The sequence below is a fragment of the Panonychus citri genome, unplaced genomic scaffold (assembly GCF_014898815.1).
Source record: "Panonychus citri isolate SS breed McGregor unplaced genomic scaffold, ASM1489881v1 Contig00077, whole genome shotgun sequence".
Classification (NCBI taxonomy): Eukaryota; Metazoa; Arthropoda; class Arachnida; order Trombidiformes; family Tetranychidae; genus Panonychus; species Panonychus citri.
This window is the reverse complement of record NW_026515482.1, coordinates 1,198,663-1,223,888: the sequence shown is the minus strand read 5'-3', so window position 1 is coordinate 1,223,888 and position 25,226 is coordinate 1,198,663. Positions and strand designations below refer to the sequence as shown.

The window sequence follows — 25,226 nt, the reverse complement described above, 5'->3', positions numbered from 1 at the left end:
TTGATAGACAGTTTCTCATTTACAGTTAATTGTTAACGTTGATTGTTAGGTTATATTAATCATGAGGATAAATATAAAAATAATATCATGGTGATGATGATGATCAGTTATGAATTTGTGTTAACAAATTTTCAATATAATCAAAATCTATTGACTAAAATAGTGATGATATTGAAATGATGAGGATCAGGATCAAGATGATGGAGATAATCAGGTAAATATTATTGAAAGATAATCATTATCTTAATCACCTCTTTAATCATCATGCTAATCATCATCATCATCATTTAAATCTGAAACTTTGAAAAAAAGGATTCTTTTCATCCTGAGTTATATTTTATTGGACATTAATCATAATATTATTGATGAATTAGATTAAAGAAAGATAATTAATCTGTTTTTTTGTTCCATTCATTAATCCATAGTATTGATTATCATGATAAAAGAATAACGAAAAAAATTCAATCAGAATTTGAAATAGATAATCAATTCTATGATAAGAATAACATTTTTTTATCTACATGAGAATTACCTTTTATATCTTATTAATATCATTCAGCATCCTCATCATTATCATCAACTATTAACGATCAATTAACTGATTAATCGGTTTCGTTTTAAGAGCAACAAATTAATACAATCATGATATTATCATTTTCCATCATCATCATCATATTAATTCAGTTAAATTAAGTAATTATATTGTTATGATATTAATAAGATTTATAGTATTGTCAGAAAGAAATTAGAATAGAACAAAAAAAAACTTAATCATCAGAACTTTTTTTGACCTTTTCTTAAATCGTTGATTTGGTTTGAAAAGTTCACGAAATCAACGGACTAAATATTGAAGATTATGAGAGGATGAGATTGTAATAGTAATTAACTAATTGGTGATTAAGATTAATTTAAAAATAGTAACTGTTGATTGTCATTTTTAAATCAAATCGGAAAATGTGAACCAACTAAATTGTGACCAGAATTATGTGAACTCATGAAATATTAACAAACATGATGAGATTATTAATCTTTAATCAGGATTAATCTGTTCACGTTCAGTTCTGAAAGTGTTCACAATTATTTTTACTTCAACAATTTAAAGTTAATATGGAAAAAAGTTATTAACTAATCTTAAATTAGTTAATCATTTCATATATTTACGAGGGATTTATGGACTAAAATAATTTGATTGCTTAATGAATTATGATTATCTCATTAATCTGGGTTAACATTTGAAATTGGGTTATGATTAATTGATTATTAATATTATGATCAGTGAATTAGATTGATTAAAAGTATAACATTGATTATGATGACAAATTAATTTGTTAACCATATTTGATGAATTGATTTGTTTAAATTTGGGTGTGTAAGTGTAACTCACAATTAAAGACAAATCCAGGAAGCATTTAATTGTCCCTTATGATTGTTAATCAATGACAATCTTGATTAAATCAAATCATTTGTATAAGATATACGGATATGATTAATAATTTAACTCGAAATTGATTTATATTAGTATCACAATCGTTAATGGTATGGTGATGATAACAATTGATTAGGTGAGGTTAATTAATATAAGTTATTATACTCATGATATAATCGTATCAATTTTGGTCAGTTAATCAACACAATTAACAATCGTTGAAATCATGTTAATACAATTTGCAATTGATTTCGCCTTTTTAATTATCTCACAATTTATAATCAACATTCAAATTGTGATTAAGATTGTTAATCATCATGATTTTGACATTTCTCTTTGTTATTGTTTATTGATTATTATTATCATGATTAAACATTGTAATCAATTGTTAATCAAAGTTGATCATCATCATAATCAGCTGGGAAACAATAAAAAGTAAATTAGATTTACTTTTAATGAGTTTTCAGTGATTAATTTCAATTGTGTTGATTACAAACAATTGAAAGAAATGCAAAGAAATGATTTAAAGTGAGGGAGTGAGGGGGAGATGATGATGATGATGAGGAAGACAAAAGAAGATGAAAAAAAAGAAAGTAATTTAAATGAGTAATTTACCTGTAAGCTGAATTTCATGATAACCTTTGATTCTGGTTCTCATTTCCTAATATTAAGGTGCCAACAGCAAGTACAAGTAGTTGCAAAGGTAACAATAAGCTTGAGAAAGTAAAGGTTTTCAAACACAAGAAATTGATTGTTAATTGTAATTAACACCATCATCACAATCACAAATTTGATTATCAATCAAACAGCAATTAGTTTAATTAGTGATTCAAATTGTAAAAGTATTACACACCAACGATAATCTAATGTAACTGAAAATTCAACTTGTTTTTGAGACTTGATTAACACTCAATTTGTAAATTATTAATTTGTAAATCAATTAAACAAGGATAATGTTAACGGTTTATTGGTTACATTTAGATATTAATTGTTAGGATATTATTAGTAGATTGTTACAATCTGTTGGAGAAACTTTTTTGTCTACTACAATTAATTTACATCATTGGATAATAATAATCTTCAGGTAATGGATTATGTAATTATTAGAATGAGATAATCATTTAGTTTAGTAAAGTCGAAGAGGTTGAAACGATTGGATTGGTGTCTTAATTGCTTGAGATGAGATGAAAGTTAAAAGCAGTAGAAAGTGTTGCAGAGAGAAAGAGATATGATGATGATGATGATGATCTTTGATAATGATGAGCGTTTCAGAAGATTATCTTCATCATTGATAATAGTAAATATTTTCATAATCAATAGAGTGTTAATGATGATAAAAAGTAAGAGGAAAGGTGAAAGATGATCAGAGAAGTAGGAAGATGATAGGGAAGAAGATACTTTGAAGATTCAAGGTGATTTTAGGTTATTTAACCTTGAAGCAGAAAATTGATCACTTGAAATACTTAGAAGGAGACATTTATCATCATCTTCTCATCCATATTATCACAAACAGTTATCATCGTCACTTTATCGTCAATATCATCATCATCTCCCATTCTCTATCAAAGTGATAATCTACAGGTAATACATGCACAAGGCAATGTATGTTATCAATTCAATTCAATCAAATGAAATTCATTGAAAAATACAATTTGGATTTGATTTAAATATTTGTAAAACAATTGAAACTGCAGCTAATTAGTTTGTCTGGTTGTTTTGAATAATTGGATTACATTTAGCCTCAGGTTAATATGATAATGATGACATTTCATTGATGACAATGATTTAAAGATGACATTGTAATTACATTGTATTTGATTAAATTGTAATATCTATTATAATTATTGTTAACTCTTCGGTGGTGATAATTTCCTACAATTAAGGTTCAATTAATTAATTTTAAGAAAAAGACAATCAGCCTCAAGTCATTTTCTCAATCAAATTCCTGTGAATCACCTTAGTTAATTATCAATAATCAAGGTAATCAGCAATTAGCTGACCAGAATTTTTGACATTTCCATGATTATAATCAATCCCTTAACAGTTTAATGATAATAAATAGTAAATGATTAATATCAGTTGTGTTACAAGTTCTAATGGTGATAATAAAAAAGTTCTGACTTGAGAATAACTTTCATGTCATCTTATCAAGTGAATGAACTTTTCATTTCATAAGCTTCCTTTTTCATAGTAAAGAGAAAACAATTTTTTCATGATAAATAGTATATTGGGAAAAAAAAGTTCTGAAAACTGAATAAACAAAATTAGATAAACGTTACAATTTAAATATGATCAACAATAGTGATTAAAAGATGTGTGTCAACATTTAATCAACTTTAACGCCTTAGAATGAACCAAGTATATGATAAATCAAATGAAGTGTTTTTTTTAATCATTTGGAGCGAGATAAACGTAGGTGAGGATTAGAAATGAAAGGAAGTTAATTGATTATCAAAATCTGTTGATAATTAAAATTATTGTTTATCAGATTAATGAGATTTACGATTAATTATTTCAGTTTTGTTTTCTATTCGTCAACCGTTTCACTGAGAGAACGTGCTGACATGAGACACGCAGTCGATTCCTGAACGTGCACTCAAAGTGCCATCAAAATATTTCTACAGAAAAAAAAAGATAAGTCAACATGATACAATCTCTCTCTCTCTCTCTCTCACTCGAAAAGTTGTGAATCCGATAATCAATAATCGTTCATGAATCAATCATGAACAATTTTCGGACACGGACTGATAGTGATTTATTTCCGTGATTGAACAAAACCTTTTACATTGGATTGTTAAACAATCAACAACAATTTTCATAATTATCGTCAGCACATTAATAATATTTCAATCAACCAAATCAGGTTTATCTTCAGTTATATATATTTAGTTAATAGTAACAATCAAATTAATAATCATAATTAAACCATCGTTGATTGAAGGTCTACTGGTTATGGGTCAAAATATTATAATTGTGTGTGTGTGTATTAATAGGGATGATGCGGATGAGGATGAAGATGAGGATGATAATGTTTATAACAATCTTCGTAACCAGTTGATCAAATAATAAATTTGAATAATCAATGAGGATATAAGCAGCAAAGATAATCAATTGACCTTAAGGGTAAATTGTTATTTATTATTACCTATTGATGATTGATTATCTTGATTATTTTTCTTTATCATAATCGATATAATTGAATCGCTCTAAATGTTTACCCGTTTATATTTTTACTAATCAAACAATTAACTTAACCATCGTAATCTCGTAAGGGTTAATTGATTAGGCACACAAAAGAAAAAGTCTAATATTAGCTACTTATCGTTAGAATTACATTGGAAACAATTAAATTAAATCGAACAGAAAATTTGTAACAATCAATTCGTTTTTCTTTTTGTTTCTATTAAAGTGAATGAAACAAAAAATTAATACTATTACATGAATGAAACTCACTAGAGTAAATTGTTAATTCCCAAGAATGAGAAGTTAATTTTAAATTGTTATCATTTAATAATCAGTTGTTGTGATTGTTGTTTTTTCGCATCATGTTGAGAAAAATAAAGAATTAATCTGATTTGTGATGAGAATGTGAAATTGATAAGTTCCGATTAAGTTACTATTCTTATCATGATTCTTGATTCGATTCTGTTTTTTTTTCTTATTACTCTTCAATGGTTAGAATTTACTGTTTATTGTTATTGTATCGAAAATTAAATTAAGATAAACCAACAATAGAATTAACTAAATTGTTCATGTTCAATGATGTTTTATATCATCATGTTTAACCTGAATAATTCATGATGATAATATTAATTGTGATTAATTTAACCCTAAAAATAATATCATCCTCCATCTTCATCATCATCATCATCATCATCTAATCATCTTCATCATCTTCTTGTGTTCAGGTTTACCTTTAGTTGTTTAGCTCATTTGACAGCGACTTGTTAATTGTTACTTAAATTTCAATTACAACGTTTCATTTTTGTTAATTTAATGATATCAAGTTAATTTACAATCAAATTAAATCATTATCATTAAATTTTTTTTCAAAAAAAGAGTTGGTAAGGTTTTAATGTTAATATAATCGAATTAAAATTCTAACAATTAACATTAACATGATAATTGATTAAAGTTGAAATGATTAGTAGGTTTTGTAAAAAAAAAATTTACGATTAAACAAAAAGGTTGGATTAAAATGGATTAGGTAATTAAAGTAGATGATTTAAAGTGAATGGGATTGTTTTTCGTTAATCAATTAGTGATTAAGATCATCAGAATTCATGTCAATTAGATTTATTTAGTTTGCTTGAAGTTTTTGATAACTTTTTTCACTTGATAATAGATTTTTTTCTCAATCATCTTTCATCACCTTGACCTTGTCTTGTTGATCATCATCATCACCATCATCACCATTATGTCAAATAGTTTTGGGGTTTTGTCAACAAGTTTAATATAAGTTGACCCACCGAGTGATCTGAAAGCTGATTAACCGTAAAAAAGCAAAAATCAAGCAACCAAGAAGAAAAAGATGAGAAAAAAAGTTGAGAAAAAAGATGAAGATGATGAGGATGAACTATCCCTTAGGGTCGAGAATATTTTTTTTATATAATAGTAATATCTCAAGATTCTGATGAACATCATGACGACCCTTTTCAGATTTTCCCTTCCTCTCTCTCTCCCCATCAGAATTTAGCATCAAAGAGGAGAGAAAGAGAGAGAATGATGTGGATTATGATGATAAAATACCGGCTTCAAGGTGAGTAAAAATTTAGCGAAATCATTGATAAAACTGAATCTCAACTAATACTCGGCCTCAATCCGATCAGACTGGTTTCTTCCTCATTCTCTCATCTTTTTTTTCTTCATCTTAATATCATCCTCATCACTTTTTTTTTGGACAAAAAAAGAATTTTTTTTACATCATTATGATAAGATTTTACCTGTTGATATGAAATCGACGAAATCAAATCAATTTTGAAAAGTCAAGGGCAATGAATGAATATTTGTTGTTTATCTTATAATAGCAATTTAGTAATCACATTGGAAATTTTCATCGAAATTTAAAAATGAAAACATTTAGGATTTAAATCAAATTGATTATTGGGAAGAAGGAAATTGTATTGATTGAAATGGGAAATGTTTAACACCCTTAACCTAATTGTTTCATAATTGTTAATCTTTATCATCTCTTAATTTTATTATCTGGTTAAGGTTATATTTCAAGTTTCAGATTTTTACTCATGCAAACTCATGAGGTGCAAGTATTAATAAAAAATCATGGGGAAAGTTGATGTTGGTAATATTAATGAGATAATCAAGATTAACATGGAGGGTGGAGGTTGATTTGAACTTGCAAGGTGACAGATAAGTGTTTGTGTCTCAGGTTACAACCTGAACTTGACTCGATAATCTGATAATAGCCTAAGGTAATTTTCTGGTCTCAATGGTTAATTGTTACTATTATATCATAATTCATCCGAATCACAATTTTCTACCCTTACTGATTATGTGATCGCTTCCTATTAAAATTCAATGATCATAAATATTATATTAGAAGCATCAATCAGCATGATGACAAAAATTGATAAACATCAACATTGTCATCATCTTGATTATTACTATTCAAGTTCTGATCAACTGTCATAATCAAGTAACAAATAAACGTTTCAAACGTGTTGGTTAATCACAACATTAACCAACCATCAATGAATATCATATATGTGTGTACATGATAATTGTTGTAAAGAAGATACTTTAACTGATATTAATTGATTGTTTTCCTATTTGATTTACTAATTTTGATTTGGTTTTTCAAATCACCGATGTGATTTAACTTCAATTGCTATCGGTCATGATTATGTTCACGGGAAAAGGAAATTACATTACAGTAATTAAACGTTTGTCTTATCAAGAATAAGAATGATATTATCGAGATGAGGAGGATGAAGATGATGATCAAGGAGAAAGGTGAAGATGCCCCTGGAGATATGATTCTCAATATTATTCTAAACTTATTATCATCATAGTTATTATACATTAAGGGGAATAAAGGTTATTCAATATTAAAGAGATAGGAAAAAAAAGGCAAATAAAGTTCATTCAACTTGAAGAGTCGTTTTTCTTGGGTAAAAATTATTGGAATAGCTTAAGGCCATTTTCTTAAGGAATTCATCTTATCGTCTAGAAATAATATTGAAAAATAACTTGTTTCAACTTTAATCATCTTCAACAACCTCAACATCTCTCTCTCTCTCTCTCTCTCTCTCTCATCTTGCCCCTGCCTCTTTCTCTTGTTACTGGTTTATAATGTTAACATGGGATGGGACACACACAGGTAGTTGTAAGAAATTAGATTAACAATTAAACAGCTCAAGCAATTGGCGATTATTTAACTATAATTATGATTAATTTTGTAATTTAAGGAAGTTCGATTCTTACCTTTTACATATTTCCTTGCCACGTCCCCATGAGTGTTTTATATTAAAATATTTGTAACATTGTGTCCCCGAAACATGCCAACCAGGGGGACATTCAAATATGGATGTGGGAAATGGTGAAGATGAAGAAGGTGAAGAAGAGGAAGATGTTAAAGATGAGCAAATTGAGATGACTGAATAGAATAGGAAGGCTAAGAAAATTGTTGATGATGATTTTGTAAATAAGCTTAGTGAGTTATGGTGATTTCTCGGAGGGAGCATATTGCAACTATTGAAGATGGACAACAAAGTTGCCGTCGAAGAAGAAAAAGAAAAAAGGATTTCAAGAAACCCAGGAAGACACTATCGGAGAAGAAGAAGAAAAAAAAGGTAAAAAAGAAAAACGAAAACAAAAAAGAAAAGAGAAAAGAGAACAATTGTTTATATAGAATAGAATTTGTTTTTAAAAAGAATATCCGAAAAAGATATAAAGATGAGAACAAGAAAACCAAATGTGAGTGGATTTAACCACTCAAAATGTCACGTTAATCACTGGAATTTAAGTTAATTGTCAATTTATCGTAAAATTGAAACAAATTGGTGTTCAAATAAATCATTGGTTAATCATTAACTGATTATATTTGTTAGAAAACAACGATTAGTTAATATAAAAAACATGGCGTCCAAAAGTATTAAGAAGAAGAAGAAGAAAAAAATTAGTCCGGTTAGAAAAGACTAACAGGTAAGAAAAGAATAAGAAAAGTAGAGTCCGTTTTTGTTTTATCACAACACAAAAATACTATTAAAATCAGTGGTAATAATTGAAACAGTTTCTTCTTCCTTGATTGTTGATTAAATAAATTAATAAGAAAGTTCACAATTAATTTTAATTATTAACAAAAATTAGTCAACGAAGTGACTTAGAAAATCAAATTGACTCCAACATTAAACTTCAGTCAATAAACTTCAACTCTCTTTGTTATTCAATCGTTTTACTTGCGATTCGAACGCCACCTGGTCAACCTTTTTAAGAATAAAAAAATTCTAAACAAGAACAGTTTCGCCATCTGGTGGTTCCTTGGGAGAAAATTAGTTAATTGTGTTGACAATTAACTGGAGAAAAATTGATTAACAATTAGAATTGTTTTTCCTTTTTTTTGTATCAACTTATTCTGTTAATTATTAAGATGAATTCTGTTGATATTATTAGTTGATCATGGCTTCATTTCATGTTAGGATTAGTTAAAGTCAAAAGTTTTTTTCTAATTATTAAGAATATGAAATAAATTAGATTTTTTTGATTAACGATTTGTAATTATTATTAGATTTGTGAGTAGTTTTGTTATTACAATTGATTGGTTTAATTGTTGAGAGATTTTTTTTCTCGATAAATTTAAGGTTAATTGTTAATTGGGATGGAAAATTGTTCATAAATGTAAACCAGTTATCGTGTTTGATTTAATAGGTAAGTTCAGGGCTGAGATTCTGAAAAGTTCAGTTTCCGATGAATTTTGAGTTCCAGTCTCCTGTTTGTCTTTTATAATCACAATGATCATTTTTTGTTCTAAATCATCATGTTCATCCCTTAATTCAGTTCTTAATCATCATGAAACAGACAAAAAGAAACGGTAAAAACGTGAGTTTGGTCAAAAAAAAGGTTCAATTTAATATTTACCTCTAATTGCCCTCAGGGGGAATGATTCTTGATTCTGAGGTGAACTCAAGGTAACGATAACTTCATCCTTATCATGATGATAATCAACTACGATGATTAAATCAATTAGCTGAGGTTTCATTTAAATCATCAATTATTGTCTCATCTCTTTACATTTGTAACAAACTTTAATTTGGTTTGAATCATGAACAATCATTATTTAAAATGAATTACTATTAATCACAATTAAAACAAATCGAAAATTATGATTAATGATTAACACTGATTCAAACTGATTTGATTAATTGTTAATCATTACAATATTTGATTGTTGTTCATTAATAATAATAATAGTCTCAAGTTGTTATATTTAGTTGTTAATTTGATGATTATAATTAATTTTTTTTTTCTTAATTCTGTTGTATTAATAATACATTGAGACATCAGTTTTAAATTGTTATCATTCAGTTAATTCAGTTGATTAACAATTAACTGTTTGTTTGATTGTTTGTTTTTTGTTCGCGTTGATTGTTAAATTGTCTTTAAATTGCTCGTGTTGAACAATAATTATTTATTGCTACAATTTTGGTGGTTTTAATTGTTAGTAATCAAAAATTTGTTGATGCATAAATTTTTATATTCATCATCAATTGTAGTTGATTATTTTTTTTTTAATTGTTACAATTATTTGATTCTCATTTGTTGGGTTGATTAAACTTGAAATGTTACTTTTTTTTCATCATCTTAATTAGTTAACTATTTATGTAATTATAATAAAGTAAATATATTAATTGTCTCACTACCAAATAGAGCAATTTATTAATTGTTGTTGATGATAAAACTAAATTCATAGTTGATTATTTGCCAAACTATTGTTTTCATTGATTTATATTATTAAAAATAGTTAATCAATTGATTGTGATTAACTATTTTTTCATTGATTATTTTCACAGTTATTAACAGTTAATTGTTGGATTATTTTGATTCAAGTGGCCAATTAAATCCAGTTAACAATCAAATGATAATAACCTGATATCAATGATTTAAATTAAAATCAACAAAATTAACTAATTGTTTGTTCATTGCAAGTTAATTGTTCATGGTAAAAGCAAGTTAATTAATCATCTTTTTCATCATCATTTAGATTATGATGATTAACATTTTCTTAGGTTAATAATTAATGGAAATAAAAACCTGAAATTTAAATTGTTTACTTAATCATTAGCAATTGTAATTAAACACCTAATTAATTATCGGTAAATTGTGATTCAGGTCAAAGTGGATTAAGATAATCATCCAACGTTGATGAGATTACGTGATTAACTGATTATTGGATATTAATTGTTTCTCGCTAATTATAACAGTTAGGAAGCTTCATTGGCAATGATAATGATTAATCAGGAATCGGGTTAATTGTTGATTTGTTTGTCTGTTTGATTGTTTGGCCAATTGTTTTACCACACATTTTGTTTGACAATTAAAACTTTTTAAATTGTTTAATGGATTGAGTTTTTTTGTTGTTGACAATTTGTTTTGAAAAAAAAACAATCATTTTAATTATTTGTGATTTTTTTGTTGTTGTTGTTGAATATAATTATGATCATTCTGGTTAAGCCTTAATTTTTTGGCTACAATTTAAAGGATATCAATCAACCATTAACAAGTTTGATGGTAATGATGAAAAGTTGATGATGAATACGTTGATTGTTGATACAATTGATGATGATATTAACTCATTCATGGAGGATATTTAAGATAATTAGTTTCACGTTTGATTAATACAATTTGATTGTTTGTGTTTGCTGAGATTACAAATTATCTTTACATTGATTATGTTTTAATATAGAGAAACAAATTGTATCATTTCAATTATTATATTGTTATCCTCGTTTCCCTTTAATTCAATCAATTGTTAAGGTGTGTTTTGTAGGTGGATGATGATGATAATGGCGGTGGTGGTGGTGGGAGTGATGTGTGTGTTTTGAGATGATGTGATGATTAGCTTGGAATTGAGATATAATAGAATTTAAATAATTTAATTTGTTTCTTTCACTTTAATATCTTAGACCTGGTCCAGTGTTTCCTTGGTTACCAGTGCCGGTTCCAGTACCACCGAAAGCTTGATTCATTGCTGAACGGGTTAATGATGTGGCCACAGCGCTTGTCGCTTGACGGGTGAAATCATTGGTCATAACATTTTGACGGAATTCTTCTTGTGCTTTAGCTAATGAGGCACCGGTACTAGAATAGATATTGTGTACTCTTAATAGGATAAGAATATTTGATGCTGCATTAATGATCAGGACGATGGCGACGAGCCAGATAAATACTCTTAAAGCGATACTTTCATGTGATTTGAAGGCCGTTATCAGGCCACAAGCAACACCGGTGGGTAGACCAATGGCCCAGAAAACGGAGAAAATACATTGAAAGAAGAAAACGAAGAAGAAAACCATAAAATTAACAGCACTATCATTTCGAAAGGCCTTGTACAAAGGTCTAAACCAGCACATGAACGAGGCTGGTGTAAGAAAGATTAACATAAGTATTGAAGAGGAGAATATGTTATGATCACCATCAACAGAGAAAATTGCTAATCCACCAAGAAAATTAACAAATAAGACTAATACATTAATCATCCATAAACGATAACCATAATTGACTATCTTCTGAAATTCTGGTGGAATTTCAACATTTATATCTTGATAAAGACAAGGGCCAACGGGACAGAATTTGGGTATCGGAGGCCAATTGTTTTCTTTAATGTTGGTTGATGCAGTTCTCAGAGCTTCTTCTCGAGCAGCTAATTCGGCAGCTTTTCTTTCAAGTTCCTCCTGACGCCTTTGTAATTCAGATTGACTTAGAGTTGGTCCTGATGGTGGTTGTGATTGGGCAGTTACGTCGGGTACTAAAATATAATCACCGAAAGGAAAAGAAATGAAAAAACATATTGTAAGTAATCAAGAATAAACGAGAGTCTTTACAGAGAGAAGATAGAGAGAAAACAGAGACAAGGGCAAAGACAAGAGAAATGTCAATATAGAGAAAGACTGAAGAGAATAAGAAAATAGATTGGTAACAATTACAAACAAAATTGTTAATCACTTCGTCCCAATTGTTGTCAGGAACATTCACAGGCTCTGATCCAGGAACACCAGCATATTGAGGCCAAGCTTCCTGTCCATTTCCAGCCATGATTTAAATTCACAGAGGAGAAAAGAAAAACAAAATATAAAAATATTAACTAATATTCGAGTTGACAATTGAGAAATTTTGTAAACAAATAGTTTTGAATCATCAACAAGAACTGATTCCCCACAGAGATGATCAATACAGAATAAATTTCCTTTAATTCTAATAAGTGTTATTGACTTTCCGTCTCCGGAAAATCACCAAGGAGACACTTTTCCTCTCCCCTATAAGTAAACCTTTAGCCGCTTCTTACGAAAATACAATTAAATCATATTACATAACAACATTAGAATCAACAATCATCAAAATCAAATCAAATCTACGATTTACGTAGATTTGAACAATGAACTAAAACAAAACGAAAACGAAACACCGATAAAAAATGAACAATAAACCAGGAGCAAAAAACAAGGAGAGAAAAGTATCAAAATATTCACAATAAAACTAATAGAAACCGTCCAAGTTGTAGATAAGAAAATTCTAATTAATTCGACCAAATAGAATCAGAATTAAATATTATTTCAATCATCTAATTAAAGTAGAATAAAAAACTTACCATTGTTAATAAAGAGAAATTAAAATGAACATCTAATCAAACTGTTGCTATGGTTTGGAAAGGAACAAATTGATTGGCCTATAACATGACAATGGAACAATAATTAAACTGAAACAACAGCAATTCGATAGAAACCCAATTGATTTAACCTTAAAGTGTCCAAATTATCAATTAAGAATAGAATTAATTGTTCACATTAGTGTTAATTTAAAATTAACTTAATTGAATAAACGAAGAGACAATTTGAAAGATTTTATAAAAAGCGGTAAAAGATGAATCCAGATGGAGCTTAAGTGTCTCCGTGGTAACAATCCGGAAACGGAAAGTGATTAGACTGAGACTGAAGCTTAAGCTGATACAAATTTTAATTTCAAGAGTTAAATTGTCAGATCACTAAGTGAACTTGAACCTTAATTTAAATTTTGGTCTTTTTTCTGTCTTTTTTCTTATAACCTCGTTTTTTTTACTCTCCTCTGTGAAGTGTAATCATGGCTGGGAATGGGCCTGAAAGTGCAAGGCCTAACTATGATGGCGTTGCTGGTATGGAACCTGATGGGGTTATCGATAGTAATTGGGACGAAGTAGTTACCAGTTTTGATGATATGGGACTAAAAGAAGAATTATTAAGAGGTATTTATGCTTATGGTTTCGAAAAACCTTCAGCTATCCAACAAAGAGCTATTATACCGTGTATAAAAGGTAAGATTGTTCATTTAACTTATTTCTCCTTGTCCTTCTCTCTTTTCCATTTATTCTCTCTGTATGTGTGTCTTTCTGTCTCTTGATCTCTCTGTCTTCCATTTCCCCTTCTTCATTTTGTATCCACTGTCTTTCTTTCCTGTCTTTTTCCTATTTCTCTCTTTTTCCCTTCTTCCTCTTGGTTTATCTTTTTCTTTTCTATAATTTTTTTCGTAACCCTTTTTTTCTCTCCTCTTATTTTAGGTCACGACGTAATCGCTCAAGCCCAATCGGGTACTGGTAAAACCGCCACCTTCTCAATCTCAATCTTACAAAAGATTGACACAAGTTTGAATGAATGTCAGGCTCTCATTCTTGCTCCAACTCGAGAATTAGCCCAACAAATTCAAAAGGTAGTTCTCTCCTTAGGTGATTACATGCGTGCCCAATGTCATGCTTGTATTGGTGGTACCTCAGTGAGAAGTGATATAAGTAACTTGGAAATGGGTACCCATATTGTTGCTGGAACTCCAGGAAGAGTTCTCGATATGATTGCTAGACGTGCTTTACGTACTGATCATATCAAGATATTTGTATTAGATGAAGCAGATGAAATGCTCTCCAGAGGTTTTAAGGACCAAATTTATGATGCTTTTAAAAGACTAGAAACGGATGTACAAGTCATCCTATTATCGGCTACAATGCCACAAGACGTCTTAGAAGTGACAAAAAAATTCATGCGAGATCCAATTCGTATCTTGGTGAAAAAAGAAGAACTTACATTGGAAGGTATAAAACAATTTTTTGTATATATTGAGAGGGAAGAATGGAAATTCGAAACTTTATGCGATCTCTATGAGACACTCACCATCACACAAGCGGTCATCTTCTGTAACACTCGTAGAAAGGTCGACATGTTGACTCAAAGAATGCAGGCCAGAGATTTCACTGTGTCTCACATGGTAAGTTGTTGAAATTTTCTATTCTCTTTTTCAACCCTTCAAATAAAAAGCATTGTGATACTTCCTTTTTCCATGAGTTTACAATTCGTCGATTGAAGGAAAATTATGAATTTCATGGGAAATGGGTGAGAGGATGAGAAATACTCTTGCTCTGAATCTCAATATCTCACGAGACAATTTTTCTTTTTTAAGCATCTAACTATAAACTCATTTTCTCTATCTCTCTTTTCAACAGCATGGTGACATGGAACAGAAACAGCGTGATGTTATCATGAGAGAATTTAGAACTGGTTCAAGTAGAGTTCTAATTACTACTGATCTTTTGGCTCGTGGAATTGATGTACAACAAGTTTCTCTTGTCATTAATTATGACCTGCCTACTAACAGAGAAAATTATATTCACAGGTGAGTTTCATTTTCCATTTTTTTCTTGCCTATTTCTCTCTCTCTCTCTCTGTTTTATCAAGAACATTAATAAATCTGTTGATTGTTTGTCTTGTTCATCTCAACAGAATTGGAAGGGGAGGTCGATTTGGTAGGAAAGGTGCTGCAATTAATTTTGTCACAGCCGATGATAAACGCAATTTACAAGATATTGAACAACATTATAACACCACTATAGAAGAAATGCCAATGAATGTCGCTGATCTAATTTAAATCAATTAATTCGATGCACGAGAATAACAAAAAGAAGATCCTAGTTCCGAACATGAAGCCAAGCGTTTTCATCAAGTTCGGTTAAGAACATTTAACTAAAAACAAAAACAAAACCATATACACACCACACGCATACAACAACCAACCAACATACCACAACCATTTTTTCGTCACTTTTCTCTTTTCTTGACTTAATGTAATCAACATAAACGGAAATCACACTAACTTGGTCAATACAATGATCGAAAATCTCCTTGATGAATATAATTTCATGGTGACTATATTCAGTCTTGTTTTCAAACAAAAAAAAAATCAGAATCAATTGAATCACTAAACCTTAAAAAAAACACAAAGATTTAAATAAAATTTTTGAATCAAGTTAATTGAAAAAAAAAACAATATTAGATTTCATTTGTTACCACAAAGAAAATTATATTATATCAATTAACCAATTATGTTTCTCCTTCCCCTTATCCCATTAATCTTAAACTCAAATTTTAATTACATTTATAATTGTATATCCTGGTTATTGTTCAGGGTGATTAACTTAACACAGCCACTAATGGAAAATACTAAAGGATTTAAGTTTTTTTTATTCTCATTAAGAATAATCTTTGATTTACTTTTAATCATTTCAATTAAATTTAAATTTTCCTCATTTTCCAAAGTGGCTTTTTTATGTTCTCATCTATTCAATTTTGATCACATAAATGATCAATTTGTGGTACAGCGATTATCACAATTGATTAATGTTTCCATGATTAACTTACAATTTAATCAACATTTTCATCTTTATTCACAATCAAATGATTAATTTATTTACTTTTTTTTTGCTACAAGTATTTTAGTTTCAATTAGTCAGTTAAGTTTTTCTTTGTTTAAGAGATGAGATTATGAGATTATGATAACAATTAAGAGAGAGAGAGAGAGTTTATGATCGTTGATTGTAATTGTAATTGTAATTGAATTAGTTAATTAGTTAACCTCTTGATCCCATGAATGCGTCTTTATAAGGTAACAAGTCTTTCTTTTTACTTTCATTTTGTCGCAATCGATCAATTAAAAGTAAAGGTGAGATGCCCATCGATTTGGCCATTCGGTTGATTAAAGTGCTTCGAATGTCAATATCAGAGCCGATCAGTTCACCCGCTCGACGGCCTCTTGACCCGACAAATCCAGGGGGTGGAGGAGGAAGATCATCGGCTAATCTTGATCCACCACCACCACCACTAATCCAAATGAAAAATGGAAAACAATTTAATTGGAAATTGAGTTGATAAAATTGATTAAATTGCTTAATCAACACTCACCTTTCCCGTTTACCGTACATCATCATTGGTTGATTAAAGTAATCATTTAACAACCAACCTTGATTTTCAGCGAGATTTTTATTGTTGATTGATTTACCATTGGGAATTAAATATTTGAGGAAAAACAATTTACTTGATTGTTGATCGGTTGTTGTCTGTAATCATAAGAAAATCAATTGCAAACCATTACAACTCTTGAAAATTTAAAGATAATCAAATTTTACTGATTAGTTAATCGTTAATCACTTACCGGATTACTGTTAATCCAACCATTGGGTTCATTTAATGATTCAGATGAAACTAGATGAAGACAACAATTAACAAGTGTAAATGTAATCACAATAATTATGGTATAGCTCATATTGATAAGTATTATGATGATTTAGCAAACAAAATGAAATCACAAGCAATTAAAATAATAAACTGGATTAAAACTCAATTGGATTGTTTTTACTGTACAAAAAAATAGAGATGAAAGTTAATTGTTGATATAAACTTGGAATTGTAAATCCAACAATCAACTGAATGTCCACATTTAAATATCCAAACTTATTAACTAATTGTGGTCACAATTAAATACGCAAAATCGTTATCATCGTAATAAAATTAATTTTACTTTGAGACAATCAAATTAAATTGTTAATCAATTGGGAAATGAGATAAATAAAAAAAAACCTATTCAATTGTAAGTAAATATCAAGAAAGTGGTAAATAATTAAGACAAACAATTAAATACTAACATTGAAAAATGACTTTCTGTCAATTGTGATTAAATATTTAATCACTAGACAATTTATAATTAAATTAGATTCACTATTACCATTAGTTTTGTAGCAAAAAAACAACAATTAACCTTTAATTAGATAAATAAGTAAGTCAATTGTTTGACATTGCATTTCTAATACGATTCAAATCAATTGGAACAATTAATTGATAGCATTTAACTAACCCTATAAGTAAAATAATCAACAATTAAGTCTAATTTAGTTAATTGTAAATTCAGGAAAAGATAATTGTCTTTTTTTCTTGTGGTTTCTTAAGTTCAAAATTGGTTTGAATCTAATCAGAAATTAAAATCAAACCGATAAAAAGTTTCTTTATTGTTCAAATTATCTTGACCACTGGTCAATTAAAGTCTATTGGATTCAAAGGAAAGATGGATTAACTTAATCTCTTGAGCTGATAAGATGTTAATCACAAAATTTTCAAAAATTAATATTTATCCGTGAATATGTTTTTTTTAATCAATGGAATCGCCAGTTTAATTAGACCGAGAAATCCAGAAGCAATTAAGATCATATTTAATTATGGTGATTGAAATTCTCAATTCGGGTAATCGAAACTGATAAACTGATTTAGAACTCATTGTTTTCACTTCACCTGAAGGTTCAGATTAAGATTAAGGAGATTACATGAAGAACCATGAATATTTGGCCCATTCAGAGTATTAAGATTAAGAAAAGGATTAGAGAAAATTATCACTCGATTGCTCAGTTCGACTTGAAAAGAGAGAGAAAAATTTCTATTCGATATTAAATTGTGCTCATTTCGAGTTCTAATATGACCCAATAAGACGAAGAGCAAATTCATGGGACAAATATGGAGACAGTGAAGCGATTCATCCATCTCAGAGTGCCAAGTAACGAGAGTTTCTATGATTATCTGATTGGAATAGATGATCAATATTCGTTGATTTTGGAAAAGATGAAACTCAATTTGATTATATTCGACTTTTGGGTCTCCGTTCCTACCATCGTCAATTCGGGCATCCCTTATGTGACCTTGTGGTCAACCAACCCTCTTCTCGTCTACTGGTCATATGGAGCTCCCCCTTACTCGTCGGCCTTTGAAATCAACGACGATCCCAAAGAGTTTGAGAAGCTGAGGATCGCCTTCAATGAGAGTTTAGCAGAGATTAAAAGTTCAATCGATTAATCGTCAATCACCTCAAATGTCAATTGCCATTCGGCTACCTGAGTACATCCAATTACCAGTTGATGACTCGATTGATTAACATTCTCGGTAAATCACCACACAAATTCATCGTCTCGAAGGGTATTCACCATGAGAAGATGCTATTACCTGGTAACATGACCGGAGCCAAATACTTGAATCAGATGAAGATCATGCCTCGAGTGGACATGGTCATTCATCATGGTGGAAACAATAGTTTCATTGAGACTCTTTACTTTGGTAAACCTTTTATTGTGATGCCTCTTTTTGGCGACCAACATGATAATGGCCGAAGGGCAATCGACAAGAAGTGACCGAGGATGAACTTGTCCAAGGAATCGATGAGATTCTCAACGATAACTAACTAATTGAAAGAGTGAAATTGATTGGAAAACATTTGAAATCCACAAAAAAATCATGAAGTTTGAATGAGAAATTAAGCAAAATGATTAAACAATTTAAATCGATTGCAATCAAACAATCTAATCAAATCAAATCAGATTTATTTTAATGAGTCAAATAAAGAAAACCAATGTAATTAGATTAATTGTTTATTATTTAAAATGAAATTAAATTGTTGACAATGAGATAGAAGCAAAAATCAAACAGTTAAGTTATAATTTGTTTCGCAATTTACATTGATTTCAATTTGATATCAATAGAATTTAATTATTTTCTTTAGCATTTAATGAGACGATTGTTAATTGTGTAAATAGATATTAATTGATTGTGACCATCTTCTTAATTGTTTATCTTTTTCCACCCCAAGTACGAAAAGGTTTCTCACTTTTCTTACCAAAAATCATATCGATTCCATTTCCACCGGATACTGATGATCGTTTATCATCAATTAACGATTTATCTGATGATGATGATGATGATGATGACGATGAACCAGAACCATTAGGTGACGATGATGATCCTCGAGATGAGGTTCGATAACTCTGAACTTCAGGGTGATACATATAAGGTAGACCAGTTAGTCCAGGACCCCATTCGTATCTGATGATTGGTCTAATGATTTGCTTATTGTACCAAGGTAATTGTTGATCTGATGATTGAGGCTTAATTTTGATTGGATTAAGATTAGATTGATGATAATTATCGTAATTTTCGGGATACAGATCACTGATTGGATTGTAATCTATTGATGATGTTGACAAACCAATGGTAATTGTTGATACACAGAGAGCAAAATAATATAATGATAACATGATTAACTTATCAACAATTTGGCGCAAAGTTTTCACCACAATTAAAGTTTCACAGTTTCCAACGAAATTTAAATTGTTGACTTTAATTCACAATCTTTACCTTTCAATGTTAATACAACGATGATGAGATCTTTTCGATTGCGAGTTCGAGCTTACTTTGATTGGAAAGTTTTTCGAAACTTTAAGTTTTGTTCTCTTTTTGTATAGAATCGAAATTTTTTCAGATGATTTTTTTTTCTCTCTCGAAACAAATATCATATTCGTTTCCAATCCGATTTAGTAATATGATCAAGATAATATAATTTAAGTCGAATAACAATATTATTAGATTGTTGTTATTTTCTTATTTGTTTCTATTTCTTTTTGGTTCTAAATTTTGTTCGTTATCGACGACGACGTCAATTCGATAGTACATATATTGGAAGAAACCTCGATAATTGATCGATTTACTTTGCAACTATTTCGTTATTAAATTTATTTCGATTTGTTATTATTTTCTTTTTTTTTGTTCGAGTAACAATTTAATCTTAAAAGCATTTCCATCATTATCCTTTTGATAGATTTACCTTTATAATGGATTGATAATGTTACAGGTAAATAAAGATGAAGATGATGATAATGATGCAGACAAATAGGCTTAGTAATATAATATTTTTCCATCATGAAAATCTGATTCCATGATAGTTCAATTCACCCACCTCATTATTTTCCAACATAATCAATATGATTATTGGTTAAATTTTCATCATTTCAAATTCAATTTGTTAATCATTCACTTGTATTGATATAAATCTCATTTTCTTATTTACTTTTCTATTATTTACCAATCCATTTATGTATTTATTATCAATATGATTTTGATGGTAATTAATTGAGTTACTAATTGTTTTCAGTTAATTTGTTATTAGATTGATGGCAAAAAAACTGATTAAGTTTTGATTAGCAAAAATTAGTTGTTAAATTTTCCAAGAGATGGCGACACATGACCGGCACTTGTGATTAAATTGTAACAATTAATTTGGTTTAATTGATTAATTGTTTTGGATTTTTGTTCATCTATCATTTGTTGATAATCAACCAATTGTGTTATTTTAATCACAAAAATTTCAACAATCAATTGTGTATTGTTTAATTCAAAGGGTTTTTCTGATCAAATGATTTATTTACTTAAATACAATTAAAACATTTTTCTTTACAAAATTATTAATTTATGATTAAAATACAATTGATTGGAAAACAATGGAAATTGTGGATTGATTAATTATCGAAAGATGGGAAAAAATTTAACATCAATTGACTTTCCAATGGAGACAATTAGTGAACAATTAAGATCTAATATCGATTTGGGTGTGAAGGGCAAGACAACCGATTTCGTGTCCATTTGATGTCCATCGAATGACAAGTTCATAAGTTCCCTGGATAATATAAGACGAGAGAATGTGATTAGAACAATTTATCAACAATTAGGCCCAATGAGAGAGAGAGGAAGAAAGGTAAACAATCAAATTAAATCAGTTAGGAAAATAGTAAAACAAACAAATTGAACTTAAAATAACTTTTTCAAGTTGGAAAGTTAATCCATTTGGTTTACATCAAAGTCAAAGAAAAATCAAAGTTGATTAATCAACGAGTCTCTCATTTTAGGAATCAGAATCAACTGATTGTGGTCAACTAGTTAACTTACAGAGGCAGCGGATAAAAGTACCGAGGGAATCCGAGAAAAAGTTTTGGTTTTGATATTATAGTTAACGGTACCCTGGATGTGGCCTGCGTTCAGTTCACACGAAAATGGTACATTAAGCTGTTCGGCAAATGACCTGGCAAGGTCAGAGTACGATTGTACAAAATGGCAGAATGAACCAGAGCACGAACCGACGTCATTAATGCAAGGTATTTTAACGGAACTTTGAATACCAAGGACTGAAAAGTATCGACGGAGGTCAGTTGATATTTGGACATTACTGTCAAGTGGATCTAAAACATCAAAAGCGACATCAATGTCAATAGGCTGATGTGAGTCCACAACTAACGGTGATTTAAGGCCAACTTTAGTGAAGACCAATGATCGATCGGCTTGGCCACAATCTTCCCAGGCCACATCGGCACCAAATGAAACGATAGGTGAAACTAAAAGTATTACAACAATTAAGTTAAACATAATTAATGAAAATAAATCGTCGACAAAAACAAAAGCTCAAGTTTAATTCAACTGTTAATTATCACAATATAAGAGTAAATTTGATTGACAAATTAACTGATCTAATTGTCTAACAGTTATGGGAACAATCAAACCAAATGCCAACCATTTAAATGATTTTAATATCGATCAATCCAAGGTAACAATTAAGATCAGCTTTCTAATTGTTTCAATCATGAACCTTTGGAGATTAAAATGAATCATAATGGTTTATTTTTTCATGATTTGCAATTAGATTGTAACTATTACAACAATTTACTAATTCTTTGGGTGCAATTAAAAAGATAAACTCAAAACAATAATAATCTCATGATGTAAAGCAAAAATCTTAATCACAAATCCTTAACAATAGGATATTGATTGTTAATCAACTGAGATAATCAAACACCAACGAAAAGGTTAATTGTTACCTTGGATAAGTTAATCAACTAAATTGTTTAATATATTTACCCAACACTCAGATATAAACCTGAAAATATCAACGATGATCAATATACAATTAACAAACAATTAACAAACCCAATCAATACGAAAAACAATTTGATTAAGTGAAGGTCAAGATCAAGTCAATTTACTTAAAAAACAAACAACAATGTAACAATTAATCATTTGGGGTTTAAGATTAGTTGGATTAACAATCAAAGGAAATCAAATTGATACTCGGAGAGCAAAAAATTAACTAATCACCAAGAATTAAGCAAAAAAACACATTCAAATAAATGATAATATTTAAAGACACATACGAATGATAATAAGTAACAATAATCAAGAAATCGTTAATAATGAAGTTGCTAACAACAAATTCATTTCAATCAATCAAATCAACAACAACAACAATCAAAGAATCAACAATAAACAAAAGCAATTCCCATGCGATATTAACGTTATCGGGATGAAGTTTACGAGAAAAAAAAAGTTTTTCCAACAACAGAAAAAAAGAATCAACAATTTCAATTGAAATTCAACAGGTTGAACAACCTTTTCAATAGGAATTCAAGGTAACCTATTAGATTCCCAGTTCTTTTTCTTATTCTTCAGGTAAACAGAAAATTCTGAACTTCAACTGAGTTAAATGAAAGAAATGAAAGAGAAACAAATACATATACATCTCTCTCTCTTTCTCTATCTCTCTATCTCTCTCTCTGTGAATATTAATTCTTGTTTACTGATGATTACAATTGATGATGAAGATGGATAACAATATGAGAAGCTGAATAAATGAATTGAAAGATTGATGCTGAAAAAAAGATACTTAAATTTGAGAAAGAGAATTTTTTTCTTCCAAAATTAACAATTGAATCTCAATGAATGATAACATTAATTTCAGAGCTTAAACATTATCATCTTCAGAATAAAATATCTAGAATTTGAGGTGATCTCTTTTCATCTTGATGTTCATCATTTTTTTTTTGCTCTTTCATGTGAATGCACAATAATAGATGATGATGATAATAATAACTCTCCATTTAATGGGACTCATTCCCGTTCGTCCCATAACATATTATGTACCTTAGATTATTGATGCAATTTCGACGGAGGTCAATATTCGATTAATTCTGTTGTTCGCTCTTTTTTTTTAAACAGAAAAAAAAGAGTAAAAAAGAAAGATGGAAATGATGATGATGATGATGATGCAAAAGAAGCATCAAGATGATGATGAAGAGATTGAGTGAAATCCTCTGCTCATGACTTAGAAATCAAAAGAAATGATGGATTATGTGAATCTATCATTTAACAAATACAATAAAAGGTATAAAATGTTTACCGCTCTCACTTCAAGGCCGATGATGAGGATGAGGATGATCTAGAAAATGAAGATGGAGATAAAGAGAGAGAGAGAGAGAGAGAGAGACAGCATCTCCTTTCCATTGGAAATCTAAGAGAAAAATAAGAATAAGAAAGAAAAGAAGGTGAGACGAACCGTATGGCTTCTTCATCTTCTTATTTAACGTCTTCTCTTCCTCATCTTCCTCTCTCTCTCTCTCTCTCTCTCTCTCTCTCTCTCTCTCTCTCTCTCTCTGACCTCTTTGGCCTTTTTTCTTACAGAAAACTAGGTCTTCCCCGATAAATGTCAATAATTTTCATCTAAATGTGTTTGCATCAAATAACCTTTTCCTTTCTCATCCTCTCTTAGTCTCTCATCTTCATCATCTTCATCAACTCTACCCCCTTTTAATTGGTTAACCGAAGTGAAAATTGTAGATTTACCTGTAAAAAAGGTGAGAATGATGATAAGATGATGCTAAATGATGAGGATGGTGAACAAGAAAGAAACAAAAAAATCAGTCAAATCAATTCGGGATTAGTGTCTTCTTTTCATCTTCATCATCATCATGAAGATAAGTGAGTGAGTAACAGAGTGAGAGAGAGAGAGAGAGGGAAAGATGTTAAAACATTTTACCATTTCAATCTGATAATAATGCTGAAGATAATGATTATGATGATGATGATGATGATTCCTTTTCATAACAATTAACTTTTCTCATAATAAATTAGATTTAATTTACAAGCCTCCCAGTCAAAATTAATCAATTTTACCAATCAATTGATTAGTCTGCAAACAATTCATTAATTCCTATAATATATAATTAACTTAACCATCATCAAGAAATATTAATTAGTGATTGTATCATCATCATCATTTAAATTTTATCCGTTAATTAAGCAAAAAAATATATAAAAAAAAAAGATTGACATCTTTCAAGTTCATCTTCCTGTTTATCCTCCTTTGTCCCTAATTGTTGACAATAAAATTAATTAATCAAATTTTATTCATCACAATTAACCAATGAATATCTTAATTGTTATTTTTTTTCCAACATTTAATTGTAAACATAGAGAATCAACAATTAAATCAACCAAATGGTCCTCATGATGATAATAATAACCATCAACTCTGTCAGGTCATCAATCCAACAACAACAATGAAAGATTATGAAAAAAGATAAAAAAAATGAATCTAATTATTCAAAAATTAGAATCAACTAATTGTTAACAATTAACTTTTT

General features: G+C 29.4%; 6 protein-coding genes across 8 annotated transcripts in view; 1 reads left to right on the top strand and 5 right to left on the bottom strand.

The window, feature by feature from the left end:
• The window catches only part of LOC128387214 (uncharacterized), a 35,992-nt gene extending 27,215 nt beyond the window's left edge, over positions 1–8,777 (bottom strand). For both annotated transcript variants that reach the window (XM_053346393.1, XM_053346394.1), the window contains exon 1: positions 7,868–8,777. In XM_053346393.1, the coding sequence (XP_053202368.1) occupies positions 7,868–8,127 (260 nt within the window). In that variant the 5' untranslated portion in view covers positions 8,128–8,777. The remainder of the gene's footprint in view (positions 1–7,867) is intronic.
• Positions 8,778–11,215: 2,438 nt separating this feature from the next.
• Positions 11,216–13,126, bottom strand: LOC128387216 (secretory carrier-associated membrane protein 1-like). 2 transcript variants are annotated; one of them, XM_053346396.1, is made up of 2 exons: positions 12,580–13,126; positions 11,216–12,407 (listed from the first exon to the last, which is right to left on the bottom strand). In XM_053346396.1, the coding sequence occupies exons 1-2, from the start codon at positions 12,692–12,694 to the stop codon at positions 11,554–11,556; spliced, it is 969 nt and encodes a 322-aa protein (XP_053202371.1). In that variant the 5' UTR covers positions 12,695–13,126; the 3' UTR covers positions 11,216–11,553. The 2 variants fall into 2 exon arrangements, with proteins under 2 accessions (XP_053202371.1, XP_053202372.1); XM_053346397.1 differs by having other exon boundaries at positions 12,586–13,099.
• Positions 13,127–13,598: 472 nt separating this feature from the next.
• LOC128387215 (eukaryotic initiation factor 4A-I-like) lies at positions 13,599–16,202 on the top strand. The gene is made up of 4 exons (XM_053346395.1): positions 13,599–13,946; positions 14,190–14,887; positions 15,123–15,292; positions 15,400–16,202. The coding sequence occupies exons 1-4, from the start codon at positions 13,736–13,738 to the stop codon at positions 15,542–15,544; spliced, it is 1,224 nt and encodes a 407-aa protein (XP_053202370.1). The 5' UTR covers positions 13,599–13,735; the 3' UTR covers positions 15,545–16,202.
• Positions 16,203–16,310: 108 nt separating this feature from the next.
• Positions 16,311–17,420, bottom strand: LOC128387217 (uncharacterized). The gene is made up of 3 exons (XM_053346398.1): positions 17,105–17,420; positions 16,855–17,009; positions 16,311–16,773 (listed from the first exon to the last, which is right to left on the bottom strand). The coding sequence occupies exons 1-3, from the start codon at positions 17,213–17,215 to the stop codon at positions 16,524–16,526; spliced, it is 516 nt and encodes a 171-aa protein (XP_053202373.1). The 5' UTR covers positions 17,216–17,420; the 3' UTR covers positions 16,311–16,523.
• Positions 17,421–19,345: 1,925 nt separating this feature from the next.
• On the bottom strand, positions 19,346–20,195 carry LOC128386746 (uncharacterized). Its single transcript, XM_053345819.1, has one exon. It carries the CDS (start codon positions 20,019–20,021, stop codon positions 19,557–19,559), a length of 465 nt encoding a protein of 154 aa, XP_053201794.1. The 5' UTR covers positions 20,022–20,195; the 3' UTR covers positions 19,346–19,556.
• A 967-nt stretch (positions 20,196–21,162) lies between these two features.
• Positions 21,163–22,314, bottom strand: LOC128386948 (uncharacterized). The gene is made up of 2 exons (XM_053346064.1): positions 21,706–22,314; positions 21,163–21,436 (listed from the first exon to the last, which is right to left on the bottom strand). The coding sequence occupies exons 1-2, from the start codon at positions 22,177–22,179 to the stop codon at positions 21,347–21,349; spliced, it is 564 nt and encodes a 187-aa protein (XP_053202039.1). The 5' UTR covers positions 22,180–22,314; the 3' UTR covers positions 21,163–21,346.
• Positions 22,315–25,226: the final 2,912 nt, after the last annotated feature.

Excerpts from the sequence above, each read along its gene's own strand:
- LOC128386948 (XM_053346064.1), bottom strand. The coding sequence starts at position 22,179 with ATGTTTAACTTAATTGTTGTAATACTTTTAGTTTCACCTATCGTTTCA. Across the intron at positions 21,437-21,705 it reads TACTTTTATCCGCTGCCTCT|GGAACTTATGAACTTGTCAT; the intron begins GTAAGTTAACTA and ends TATATTATCCAG.
- LOC128387216 (XM_053346396.1), bottom strand. The coding sequence starts at position 12,694 with ATGGCTGGAAATGGACAGGAAGCTTGGCCTCAATATGCTGGTGTTCCT. Across the intron at positions 12,408-12,579 it reads TAACAATTTTGTTTGTAATT|TACCCGACGTAACTGCCCAA; the intron begins GTTACCAATCTA and ends ATTATATTTTAG.
- LOC128386746 (XM_053345819.1), bottom strand. The coding sequence starts at position 20,021 with ATGTTATCATTATATTATTTTGCTCTCTGTGTATCAACAATTACCATT.
- LOC128387217 (XM_053346398.1), bottom strand. The coding sequence starts at position 17,215 with ATGAGCTATACCATAATTATTGTGATTACATTTACACTTGTTAATTGT. Across the intron at positions 17,010-17,104 it reads GTTGGATTAACAGTAATCCG|ACAACAACCGATCAACAATC; the intron begins GTAAGTGATTAA and ends TTATGATTACAG. Across the intron at positions 16,774-16,854 it reads ATGTACGGTAAACGGGAAAG|TGGTGGTGGTGGTGGATCAA; the intron begins GTGAGTGTTGAT and ends CATTTGGATTAG.
- LOC128387215 (XM_053346395.1), top strand. The coding sequence starts at position 13,736 with ATGGCTGGGAATGGGCCTGAAAGTGCAAGGCCTAACTATGATGGCGTT. Across the intron at positions 13,947-14,189 it reads TATTATACCGTGTATAAAAG|GTCACGACGTAATCGCTCAA; the intron begins GTAAGATTGTTC and ends CTCTTATTTTAG. Across the intron at positions 15,293-15,399 it reads AGAGAAAATTATATTCACAG|AATTGGAAGGGGAGGTCGAT; the intron begins GTGAGTTTCATT and ends TCATCTCAACAG.